Source organism: Phyllobates terribilis, unplaced genomic scaffold (assembly GCF_046119375.1).
Source record: "Phyllobates terribilis strain yellow unplaced genomic scaffold, ASM4611937v1 Scaffold_7__3_contigs__length_470593459, whole genome shotgun sequence".
NCBI classification, from domain to species: domain Eukaryota; kingdom Metazoa; phylum Chordata; class Amphibia; order Anura; family Dendrobatidae; genus Phyllobates; species Phyllobates terribilis.
In genome coordinates this window covers 451,459,906-451,473,728 of record NW_027362767.1, presented here as the reverse complement: position 1 = coordinate 451,473,728, position 13,823 = coordinate 451,459,906, and the positions used below count along the sequence as shown (strand labels likewise).

Sequence of the window (13,823 nt, the reverse complement as noted above, 5' to 3'; positions counted from 1 at the left end):
GCTGCTGTGTCAGGGAGAGATTTGCTTGTGTATTAGGTAGTGTAGGGAGAAAACAAGTACATTACACATATCCATCTTAACAAACAGTCCTTCTGAGGACTAATCCATCTGCAGAGATATCAGGCAGGCAGTGTATATAGGCAGGCAGGGTATATAGGCAGGCAGGCAGTGTATATAGTAGACTGCAGTGCATATACCACAAGAGGCTCCATTCCAGTTCTGCCTTCTGCTGCTGTTAGATATTTCTATATAAAGGCCCAGGTCTCAGGGGCCAGGAATAATTTTCTTTGGATCTTAATCCTCATTATTTGCTTAAAAAGCAATCCAGAGAACACCATTTTTTCTGCGCCATTTGCTTGTTGGCACTGCAGAATACAGCCAGGTCCTTACCATATTAAAGCGCTAAAAATCCAGCTATTTAAAACTGTGTTTTCTCCATCACACGGATCACTTACAATTGCGCTGAAAATACTGCCATTTCTGGCCTCCATTCAATTTTTTTTCAGTGTGTCAGCAAAGTTTTTGGCACCAGTTTGCTGTTCAAAATAGTTACCTACAGGCCAAGTATTTAAAACTCTGTTTTCTCCATCACACGGATTACAGATAACTTCTGTAAATTTTTATGTACTTTTTTTTGTTGTTGTTTTTTGGCTCTGTTTTGAAGTGTTCAAAGCTATCTTTTTCACAGTTTTATGGTCCTCTGTTGTATATTGGTTTGTTTACCCTGCATAGCATTGCCTGCTCTGACCTTGTGCTAATTGGCTAATTACTCAGTTTGGCCAATTGGTGCTGCATGTTAGCAGACATTTCAATTCATATATATTCAGCTCTAGCTCAGGATAGCATGCGTGCTGGGTCACGCGTGCAACAGACTTAAGTGCAATAGCTTAAAGTGCTTTGAATAAGCAGTTATACAATGGCAGTTAGACAGGGCAGGAGACAGGTAAGGTGCATAAGATATTCATACAAACATACTGCTTCTTGGTCAGATGTATAGCATTATGCATTGGTCATAGCAATCTGCTTCTTACTTGTTTTAACCTCTGCTTTCTCATATCTTGCCCGCCCTTTAACACATTCTGTGCACTCTCTCCATATCCACCCCTCCCTTCTCCCCTCTCCCATGTATAACTCTGAGGCTCTACTGACATTTCTCACCCACTCCAAACCATCCACTACCTCCATACAGCACTCAAACCGTTCATACAAATCATTGCACCACCTGCTCTTTCTCTTTTTTCTCCTTCTCCTAGTCGCTGGCGACATCTCTCCCAACCCTGGGTCTCCCTCCACCAGCATACACCACTCTCCTCCAGCTTCATATAGAAACCCTGCTAATCTTATTAACATTCAGTGCATGCCCTCTCCTATTGCTTTCCATTGTGCTCTCTGGAACGCACGGTCTGTGTGTAACAAACTAACTTACACTCACGATTTTTTCCTCTCTAATTCCCTTAACTTTCTGGCTATTACTGAAACCTGGATCCAGCATTCAGACACCACTGCAGCTGCTGCTCTCTCATTTGGTGGGCTGAAATTTTCACATACCGCCAGACCTGAGAATAGACAGGGTGGAGGTGTTGGTTTGCTCCTTTCACCGCAATGTGCTTTCCAGGTCATCCCTGGTTCCCTCACTTATTTTTCCTTCCTTTGAAGTCCACACCATCAGACTCTTTAAACCCTTCTCCCTGCGAGTGGTGGTTGTGTATCGTCCTGCAGGCTCCTCCCGCCAGTTCCTGGATCACTTTGCCACCTGGCTTCCTCACTTTCTATCTTGTGACATCCCCACCTTCATCATGGGAGACTTTAATATTCCCATCAATGCTCCCCTCTCCCAATCTGCCTCTCATCTACTTTCTCTAACCTCCTCATTCGGCCTCTCACAATTTACTAATTCTCCTAGGCATGAAGACGGGAATACTCTGGACCTGGTTTTCTCCCGTCTCTGCTCGCTGGATGACTTTACTAACTCTCCTCTCCTGCTCTCGGACCACAACCTTCTTTCCTTCTCTGTCAAGAACCGTCTCCTCACCCGGGACATCCCCACTTACCACACTTATGGGAATACACGTACCATTAATACCCAGCAGCTTATGGACAATCTCCACACATCTTTAGCCCCCATCTCCTCCCTCTCCTGTCCGCACTTAGCATTGTCACACTACAATAATACACTGAAGAGAACCCTAGATGAAGCAGCACCTACTACACGCAGAAAGACCCGACACAGACAGTGGCAGCCCTGGCACACAATGCAAACGCGTTGTCTTCAGCGTTGCTCTAGGTGTGCTGAGCGTCAGTGGATAAAATCTCTTTTAGCAGAGGACTTCATCCACTATAAATTCATGCTCAAAACCTATAACTCTGCCCTTCATCTGGCCAAACAATCCTACTTCACCACCCTCATCACTTCACTGTCCAACAATCCAAAACGACTTTTTGAAACCTTAAACTCCCTCCTGAGCCCTAAAGCACAGGCCCCCACCACCAACCTCAGAGGAGAGGATCTGGCCACTTATTTCCTAGAAAAAATCCACCACATCCATCAGGACATCTCAGCCTAATCTCCTCAGTGCCTGGATCCCCTTCCCTGCCGCACTTCAAGCTCACTAGCCATCTTTGAGCCTGTTACAGAAGAAGAAGTTACCCAGCTCCTCGCTTCTTCTCGGCCTAAAACCTGCAACAGTGACCCCATTCCCTCACATCTCCTGCAGTCTCTCTCACCAGTGGTCACCACTCACCTGACTAAAATATTTAACCTCTCTCTTTCTTCAGATATCTTTCCCTCCACATTTAAACATACCATCACAACCCCTTTACTTAAAAAGCCATCCCTGGACCAGAACTGTGCTGCTAACTACAGACCCATCTCTAACCTTCCTTTCATCTCTAAACTCCTGGAACGCCTGGTCCACTCCCGTCTAATCCGCTATCTCTCAGATAACTCTCTTCTTGACCCTTTGCAATCTGGTTTCCGCTCCTTACACTCCACTGAAACTGCCCTCACTAAAGTCTCTAATGATCTACTAACAGCCAAATCCAAAGGTCACTGCTCCCTGCTGATCTCCTGGATCTCTCTGCAGCATTTGACACTGTGGATCACCAGCTCCTCCTCACTATGCTCTGCTCTATCGGACTCAAGGACATCATTCTCTCCTGGTTCTCCTCCTACTTCTCTGACCGCTCCTTCACTGTATCTTTTGCCGGCTCCTCTTCCTCTCCTCGTTCCCTTACTATCGGGGTCCCGCAGGGCTCAGTCCTAGGCCCCCTCCTCTTCTCTCTATACACTGCCCCTATTGGACAAACAATCAGCAGATTTGGTTACCAGTATCATCTCTATGCTGATGACACCCAACTATACACCTCTTCACCTGACATCACCTCTACCCTAAGGCTGTGTGCCCACGTAGCATTTTTCAAGCGTATATGCTGCGGAATTTCCGCAGCGTAAACGCTTGAAAAACGCATGTATATCCGCACCCCATGGTCCCCAATGGCATTCCGCAATGTCAATGCCCATGCTGCGGATTTTTCCGCAGCGTATATGCTGCAGTCAAAAATCCGCAGCATGTTCATTAATTTTGCGGAAGCGCTGCGGAATCAATGTGCGGATGGTACCCAAGTCTGGATGAGAGGAGACTCTCATCCAGACCTGGGTACCAAAGAACCTGTAAAAAAAAGAATAAAATAAAGTTTATACTTATCTTCTGATGTTTTCCCTCCGTCGCGCTGTTGTCTGAAGGACCTGCCACGTCATTGAGTCATGTGACCCACCACATGACTCAATGACGTCACCGCAGGTCCTGCACACAACAGCGTGAGCCGCTCAAGACTCCGGACGGGGCAGAGAATGCATCAGAAGGTGAGTATAAAGTTTATTTTTTTATTTTTTACCATTCTGAACAAGTTGTCAAGCACTTTTCCAAGTGATGCTTGGAGAAGTGCTTGATAACCCGCATGCGGAAATGCATGCAAAGACGCCTCACAAACGCTTCTACCTGGCGGGAAAACCGCATGTAATATCCGCATGCGATTTTCCCGCCAGGGAGAAGCGTAAAAAATATGCTTCAGGTCCGCAACGTGGGCACATAGCCTAATACAAAACACCAAGGATTGTCTGTCTGCTGTGTCTAACATCATGTCCTCCCTCTATCTTAAACTGAATCTCTCCAAAACTGAACTTCTTGTGTTTCTCCCCTCTACTAACCTAACTCTACTTAACATTGAAATTACCTTGGAGGGTTCAACCATAACTCCCAGCAGCACGCCCGCTGCCTGGGGGTCATATTTGACACTAACCTTTCCTTTACTCCCTATATCCGATCACTCACTCGCTCTTGTCACCTGCATCTTAAAAACATCTCCAGAATCCGACCTTTTCTCTCCTTTGAAACTGCAGAAACTCTTACTGTCGCTCTTATTCACTCTCGTCTGGACTACTGCAACTCTCTTCTGATTGGTCTCCCTCTTACCAAACTCGCCCCTCTCCAATCTGTCCTGAATGCGGCAGCCAGGGTCGTATTTCTGTTCAGCCGCTTCACCGATGCCTCCACCTTGTGCCAGTCATTACACTGGTTACCCACTCGCTACAGGGTCCACTATAAACGCATTGCTCTCACCCACAAAGCTCTCCACAGTTCTGCACCACCTTATATCTCCTCTGTCATCTCTGCCTATCGCCCTACACATGCCCTCCATTCTACAAATGACCTAAGACTAACATCCCCCATAATCCGAACCTCGCACCTCCGTCTCCAAGACTTCTCTCGTGCTGCGCCAGTTCTCTGGAATGCTCTACCCCAGACGATCCGACTGATGCCTAGCCCCGACGTCTTCAAGTGCGCTTTAAAAACTCATCTCTTTAAACAAGCCGACCACCTCAACTACTCAGTAAATTAACTTTCCCCTGTTCCCTCCTTCTAAATATTATTCAGAATATGCTCCCTACTGTTCATCTGTCTCCACACCCTCCATGCACAAGATAACTGCACTCAGTACTTGAGTATTGCACTTAAACATACTGACTGGTGACCGGATCATGCAGCTTTATATGAAAATCCCTATTTATTATAACTGCCTGACCTGAAATAATAAGCACTTTTCACCTATTGTGTCCCCCCATTTCCTTGTAGAATGTAAGCAGCGAGCAGCCGGACCTCACTCCTGATATAACTGTTTAAACTGAATTTATTGTATTAAATTTATTGTCTGTACATGTCCCCGCTTAATTGTAAAGTGCTGCGGAATTTCTTAGCGCTATAGAAATAAAAATTATTATTATTATTATAACTTCGCTCCAAATTCAGCCATTTGTAGTGAGCGTGGAAGATACTGTCCTCCGTTTAAAATGGGCAAGGCACGTGGCAAGGGACGGGGAACTGGATGTGATGGTGATGGTGCATGCAGAGGCCGAGGCTGTGGGCAAGCTGAAATTGTGCCACAACAAACACCCACATCTTCTCGCCTGACCTTCCTGTCCCAATTCCTAGGGGACCGCAGCACACCACTATTGAACCCACAGCAGTGTCAAAAGGCTGTTGGTTGGATAGCAGATAATGCTTCCAGTCACTTAGCCACCACCACCACCACCTTGTCTTCCACACGGTCAAGTCTCAGTAGCCGTGAGTCTGGACCGCATATTCCTCACCCTGATCCTCCTTCCTCCCACCATGCCGAATTCCCGGAGACAATTGATCCCTAACTTGGACACTCTGAAGAGCTGTTCACTTTTCCATTTATACATTCGGGCCTCTCGCCAGGTCCACTTGAAGCGGGGCAAGAGGAGATCACGTGTAGCGATGCCCAAATATCTGAGCCGCCACAGTCACACGAAGGCAACGGTGGGAAAGTGTCACAAGAGGTGGACGATGATGAGACACAATTGTCAGAAAGTCAGGAGGAGGACCAGGGTGTGGAAGTGGAAGACGAGGTGGTGGATGATATAGTAACTGACCCAACCTGGCAGGAGGACATGCAGAGCGAGGACAGCAGCACACAGGGGGAGGGAGGCAGAGAACCCAAACAGGCAGGAAGAAGCAGTGTGGTGGCCACAGACAGAAGGCAGGCAACTGTTCCCCTTTACACCACCACGAAGGAAGTTGCCAGTACAACTGTTAGATCTTCCCGAGTCTGGTTGTTTTTTAAAGACTCTGCTGATAACCCCAAAAAGGCCATTTGCACCACCTGCCAGGCCAGCATCAGCAGGGGTGGCAAAACTAGCAGCCTGACCACCACCAGCATGATCAGGCACATGGCAGCAAAGCACCCGACTTTGTGGGCTGAACCCCAGGGTCCAGGAACAGTTTCTGTGGGTGGCAACATTGCTTCTTCCGCTGTTGTGCATGCAAGTCAATCCCCTGTCCATGGTGCATGCGAAGATGCCTCCTGCCCTGCACCTGTCATTGCACACTCTCAAGTAGCAGCATCAGGAAGCACGTCCATGTCCTTGTCCCAGCGCAGCGTTCAGTTGTCCATACCCCAGTCCTTGGAACGCAAGCACAAATAAACAGCCAACGCCCCACAGGCCACACTACTAAATTCCCACATTTCACGGCTGCTTGCGCTCGAAATGTTGCCTTTTAGGCTCTTGGAGACGGAAGCATTCCGCAACCTGATGGCGGCGGCCATCCCTCGGTACTCGGTCCCCAGCCGCCAATATTTCTCCCGGTGTGCTTGTGGGCTGGGATGGTACATCTCGCTGACAGCACACTGGGTTAACATAGTGGAAGCTGGGACCCAGTCGGACCTTGGGACGGAACACGTCCTCCTGACGCCAAGGATTGCGGGCCCTAGGTTAATCAGGGTTGCCCTCACAATCTACAGATCCTGCACCTCATCCTACTCAGCCTCCTCCTCCTCTTCAGCTTCCATCTCCGAAATGACCACATCAGTCACAAGCTAGAAGCACTGCAGCACTGCCTCGGCCAAGCGGCAACAGGCTGTGCTGAAGCTAATATGCTTAGGTGACAAACCGCACAATGCTGAAGAGTTCTGGACAGCTCTGAAAGAGCAGGCAGATCTGTGACTCTGACCGCTGAACCTACAGCTAGGCATGGTCGTGTGTGAAAATGGCCGGAACCTGGTGGCGGCTCTGAGGCGAGCTCACACACGTACCATGCCTGGCCCATGTGCTTAAACTCGTGGTTCAGCGGTTTCTCAAATCCAACTCGGAGCTGCCGGATCTGCTTGTTAAAGTACGCCATCTGTGTGCCCATTTTAGAAAGTCAGCTACAGCTTCCGCTGCCCTTGCAGTGTTTCAGCAGCGTTTGCAGCTTCTGGCTCACAGACTGGTGTGTGATGTTCCCACGCGTTGGAACTCTACACTGCAGATGTTAGGAAGGATTTGTGAGCAGAAGAGGGCAGTTGTTGAGGCTGTCGGTATTCAGTTCAGACTCCACACATAAGACCTCAGGAGTGGACATGGATTTCAGACATATGTACCATCCTCCAAAACTTTGAGGGCTCCACCAAGATGGTGAGCGGCGATGACACCATAATTAGTGTCACCATCCCGCTTCTCTGTCTTCTGAAACGCTCTCTGCTCACAATCAAAGAGGATGCATTGCAGGCAGAGCACGATGAGATGGAGCAAGGAACCATACAGGGTGATTGCACACAGCCAAGCCTCATCTCATCCCAACGTGGATTGGGTGACAATGAGGAAGAGGAGGAGGAAGAACAGGAGCTAGTTTCATGCGCTATAGACGGTACTACCTGCACAGTTGTCATACCATCTGTTCAGCGTGGATGGCCTGAAGACAGAGAGGAGGAGAGCATGGTCAGTCATCCTCTTTGTGAGGACATGGAAGTCTTGCCTGTTAGCAGTCTTTCACGCATGGTTGAGTTTATGTTACGCTGCCTTTCCCATGACCCTCGCGTTCTCAAAATTTTGTGTGACAGCCATTACTGGTTGATGACACTTCTAGACGCACGCTACAAGGAGAACTTTATATCTCTTATTCCTGAGGTGGACAGGTCTACAAAAATGGGGCTGTACCAGAAGGCCCTTGTTGCAGAACTATTACAAAAATTCCCATCTGAAAACGCCGGCGGCAGAGGTCACACTTCGTTGGACAACCAAGGAGTATGTTACGGATCTGGGTGGTGGAACCTCTGTGCTGCGGTGCAAGGAGGGGCCCAGAGTGGCATAACTAAGTATCAACTCCAACAGACCCTGGTCGTACGGCGGCTAATGACTCCATGACCAGGGAGGGACCGAGCAGAGGGACCAGGTGCTACTCTGGGGACGACCTTGTAAGGGAGCAGGTGACTCCCACGGGTCAGATGGCTGAGACTGACCAATACTGCAGATGGGCACAGCAGGCAGGCTGACGAGAGGTCTGGGTAGATGAACTGGCAGAGACAGCAGGCGACAGGCAGAAGTCTCTAGGTAGGCTGTCAGGTGGTCATGGCAAGTGACAGGCGGGAGCCTCTAGGTAGGCTGTCAGGTGGTCACGGCAAGTGACGGACAGGAGCCTCCGGGTAGGCAGACAGGTGGTCACGGCAAGTGACGAGCAGGAGCCTCCGGGTAGGCAGACAGGTGGTCACGGCAAGTGACAGGCAGGAGCCTCCAGGTAGGCTGACAGGTAACAGGCAGGAGCCTCCAGGTAGGCTGACAGGTAACAGGCAGGTGCTTCCAGGTAAGCAGGCGGGTGAAGCCCATAGACAGACTGGCAGACTGAATGGAAGACAGACTATCGGGCTGGAGAGTAGACAGGCTGGCGGACTGGACTGATAGGCTGGCTGGCAGGACTAGTAGTCAGGCTAGCAGCGGGACCTGAGGGCTGAAGCAGAGGTTAGAACACTGTGCATCAACTGTTGCTCGGGCACCACCATTTTGGAGGAGGTGCCTTATATATGGGAGGACCTCCGGCAATTGGCCGGGGACTCCTTAGGGCGGCGCACGCGGCCCCTTCAAGAGGAAGGGAGCGCGCGCGCGCCCTAAGCACAGTGCCCGGGAAGCTGCGCGCGCCGGCAGCAGAAGCAAGAAGAGGAGCGCTGGAGGACGCAGCGGTGAGAGGGACGGCGTCTTTGCCTGGCAGAAGGCAGAGACGCCGATGCTACAGAGTACAGGCGAGAGAGACACAACTTCAATCCAGCAGAGGCAGGGGAACACTGTCAAAGTTCTGGGAGAGTTTTCTCAGACCCTCCCATCTCACAGGCCCTGAGGCGCGGGGTACTCTCACAAGGGGTGCAAAGTTTGGGAAGATGCTGAGGGAGTACCTTGCTGACCGTACCAATGTCCTCCGTGATTCCTCTGTGCCTTATAATTATTGAGTATCCAAGCTGTATACGTGGAATGAACTGGATCTCTATGCCTTGGAGGTCCTAGCCTGCCCTGCCGCTAGCGTTTCGTCAGAGCGGGTTTTTAGTGCCGCTGGTGGAATTATAACTGATAAGCGCATCCGCCTGTCAACTGAAAATGCTGACAGGCTGACTCTTATAAAAATGAACAAGGGCTGGATTGGGCCAGACTTCTCAACACCACCGAATGATAGCAGCATAACATAAACTCAAATCCAGTGTCTTTTCTTGGGAGGTGTATTCCCATGCACCTCTTCACACCCACACGTGGATATACGCTTCCTGATTTTGGCTATTTGCTCTTTTCCTCCTCCTTCTCCTCATCCTCCACCACCATATCACCAGGGTGACCGTGGTCCGTGATGCAACACCCACATAATTTTTTTAAAGAGTGTTTATGATACCCGTAAAAAAATTTTTTTATACAGTATGTTCATGTATACCCCCCCAAGGGGTAAATGTTTGTCAGCCCATACACTTAGTGCATGGGCATTGCAAGTATAGGGCACATTTTTTTTATGAGGCCCTCCTCCACGTCTCTTCCAAGGGGCAGAGTGCCTCCCAATTTTTGGCAGCCCTTGCATTCACTGCATAGGCAAACACAATGGGAGACCCACTTCCTAATAATGGGAACATTGTTTTCAGGAGTCCCTCCTCTAAGTCTCTTCAAAGGGGTATTGGGGTGCGTCCAAATTTTGGGCAACCCTGCCACTCACTGCATACACAATAACAGTATAGGAGACCCACTCTTTAGTAATGGGAACAATAAAACATAGCCGGCTGATGGCTCTCTAAGAATAGTGAGGGCCGACTGCTGGCCCTTTAAGAATAGTAAAGGCCGCCTGATGGCCCTATGAAAATAGGCTTTGTGACTTTTAGAGTCCCTCCTTCATAAATGAAACATGATGTGTCTGATGATGTGTCACACACCACATGGCCAGATAAGATTGTAAAATGTTAAAATGACATTTCCTGGTGAATGCATTTGTCTTGGTTGAAAGAAATGCAAAAGTGTAAAAATGCATCAAAAACGCTACATGTGAACATAGCCGAAGGTGTGGAGGCGTATTTTTGGTTTTGGTTATTTATTTTGCCTTATATACAAGTCATTACCCTGGAAAGGATGTTCCTTAACATAATTCCTAGAAAATTCCATTTTGTTATTGTTTTTGTATGTTTCATTGTGAGTCCGTAAAAGTGGCGTAATATTCTGCCCACGTTGCTGACAGCAGTGACCTGGGAGTCGGAAATGCTTCCAGGGGTCTTCCCCATGCTGTTCCCATGTCATTTGAGCACTGTTCCCATTGATTTGTGCAATATTTAGGCCCTCTGCAGACCGTCGGGGGGAGCCGCCTGAAAAATGCTCGAGTTTCCCATAGACTTACTTTGGGCTCGTTGCTCGGGTCGAGCACCCGAGTATTCCAATGTGCTTGCCCCGAGCAACGAGCACCCGAGCATTTTAGTGCTCGCCCATCACTACTCTATAACTGTGTGGGAATTTAGAACAACCCATTGTAAGAGCCCCACCTGCTGTGCTCCACTTATATGGCAGGTACACATTTCTCATAGATACAATAGTAACTCTGTCTACAATGAGCTCCCTCTAGTGGTGACTGCAGACATTATCATTTGACGACAGCTGCATGAAGAGATTTTGCCAGGATCATCTACGTTATATAATCCAACTGCTTCCTGCTCTTTATACTAAATATTATTTAATTCAAATTATTAATTTCTTTTATTTCTGATTTTTTTTCACTGTAGATCCCTGAAAATGAGAATCCATCTGATGCTCAAGCAGCAGAAGAAGGTAAAACTAGCGGAGGAAAGTTCAGCAAGAAATGGCGAGCAGTTATATCTCGGACAATGAACAGGAAGTCAGGGAAAGCTATGATGAAGGCGATGGCTGATGAAATGGTGAGAATAAGATGCGTGACTGAACTGTATGATGTGATGACTGCTGCCCCAATTGTCCTTTCCTGCACTCATTCATTTCAATGGAGAGAAGCCTCATATCTGTGGTCATATGACCATCGAAACCAAAGGTTATTATGAGGCCATCCTGGATCAGCACCCTCTGACTCAGATTCTTACCGCAAAAATCGTGCTCTTCTGAACTGTGCTGTGGGTAATAGGGTAACCTTGATCTCCATTCACACGCATCGAAATTTTGGCACTGCATAATTATTTAATATATCCTTATATAGAACAGAGTTTTGTTTTTTTTCTTATACAAAGATCATAATCCTCTGCAGAAAGTTATATAATAGGAGTATATATACCTAAAGCCACCACCAGGAGGAGCTCCCTGCAGACAAAGATACATTATAAGGTTCTGTCTGCAGCCACCACTAGGGGGAGCTCCCTGTATACAGAGATACATGATAAGATTCTGTCTGTAGCCACCACTAGAGGGAGCTCCCTGTATACAGAGATACATGATAACATTCTGTCTGTAGCCACCACTAGGGGGAGCTCCCTGTATATAGAGATACATGATAAGATCCTGTCTGCAGCCACCACTAGGGGGAGCTCCCTGTATGCAGAGATACATGATAAGATTCTGTCTGCAGTTACCAATAGGGGGAGCTCCCTGTATACAGAGATACATGATAAGATCCTATCTGCAGCCACCACTAGGGGGAGCTCCCTGTATACAGAGATACATGATAAGATCCTATCTGCAGCCACTACTAGGGGGAGCTCCCTGTATACAGAGATACATGATAAGATCCTGTCTGCAGCCACCACTAGGGGGAGCTTCCTGTATACAGATATACATGATAAGATCCTGTCTGCAGTTACCAATACAGGGAGCTCCCTGTATACAGAGATACATGATAAGATCCTGCCTGCAGCCACCACTAGGGGGAGCTCCCTGTATACAGAGATACATAAGATCCTGATTGCAGCCACCACTAGGGGGAGCTCCTGTATACAGCGATACATAAGATCCTGTCTGAAGCCACCACTAGGGGGAGCTCCCTGTATACAGAGATACATGATAAGATCCTATCTGCAGCCACCACTAGGGGGCGCTCCCTGTATACAGAGATACATGATAAGATTCTGTCTGCAGTCACCACTAGGGGGAGCTCCCTGTATACAGAGATACATGATAAGATCCTGACTGCAGCCACCACTAGGGGGAGCTCCCTGTATACAGAGATACATGATAAGATTCTGTCTGCAGCCACCACTAGGGGGAGCTCCCTGTATACAGAGATATATGATAAGATCCTGTCTGTAGCCACCACTAGGGGGAGCTCCCTGTATACAGAGATGCATGATAAGATTCTGTCTGCAGCCACCACTAGGGGGAGCTCCCTGTATACAGATACATGATAAGATCCTGTCTGCAGCCATCACTAGAGGGAGCTCCCTGTATACAGAGATACATGATAAGATCCTGTCTGCAGCCACCACTAGGAGGAGCTCCCTGTATACAGAGATACATGATAAGATCCTGTCTGCAGCCACCACTAGGGGGAGCTCCCTGTATACAGAGATACATGATTAGATTCTGTCTGCAGCCACCACTAGGGGGAGCTCCCTGTATACAGAGAAACATGATTAGGTTCTGCCTGCAGTCACCACTAGGGGGAGCTCCCTGTATACAGAGATGCATGATAAGATTCTGTCTGCAGCCATCACTAGGGGGAGATCCCTGTATACAGAGATACATGATAAGATTCTGTCTGCAGCCACCACTAGGGGGAGCTCCCTGTATACAGAGATACATGATAAGATTCTGTCTGCAGCCACCACTAGGGGGAGCTCCCTGTATACAGAGATACATGATAAGATCCTGTCTGTAGCCACCACTAGGGGGAGCTCCCTGTATACAGAGATGCATGATAAGATTCTGTCTGCAGCCACCACTAGGGGGAGCTCCCTGTATACAGATACATGATAAGATCCTGTCTGCAGCCATCACTAGAGGGAGCTCCCTGTATACAGAGATACATGATCAGATCCTGTCTGCAGCCACCACTAGGAGGAGCTCCCTGTATACAGAGATACATGATAAGATCCTGTCTGCAGCCACCACTAGGGGGAGCTCCCTGTATACAGAGATACATGATAAGATTCTGTCTGCAGCCACCACTAGGGGGAGCTCCCTGTATACAGAGAAACATGATTAGGTTCTGCCTGCAGTCACCACTAGGGGGAGCTCCCTGAATAGAGAAATTTTAAACATTAATATTTGTGCTTCCCATTTGTCTGTCATTTCTTTTATTTTCTATATATAAACTGTGCACATTTTATGCATTTTAGATATTTCACTTTTAATCTTGTTCTGTTGTAGGGAGAACATGGAGAACAAGGGTCTATGTCACCAGTTTCCCCAGACGGGAGCATGGATGGAGGCTTTCCAAGACCATTCCCAGCTCCCGAAGACAACCATCATCACGCAGCAGTCAGCAGACAGACGTCCGGTGGTGAGTTCAGTAAACTTTGTACATCAAACATCATTATTAATACTGGCATGAAAGGAAGGTGCAATAATCTTCAATATT

At 48.2% G+C, this 13,823-nt stretch overlaps 1 protein-coding gene across 1 annotated transcript in view; it reads left to right on the top strand.

The window, feature by feature from the left end:
* Nucleotides 1-13,823, top strand: part of SASH3 (SAM and SH3 domain containing 3) — a 147,633-nt gene that overhangs the window by 126,853 nt on the left and 6,957 nt on the right. The window contains 2 exon segments of the mRNA XM_073638059.1: nucleotides 11,068-11,220; nucleotides 13,613-13,745. Of these exon segments, the coding sequence (XP_073494160.1) occupies nucleotides 11,068-11,220; nucleotides 13,613-13,745 (286 nt within the window).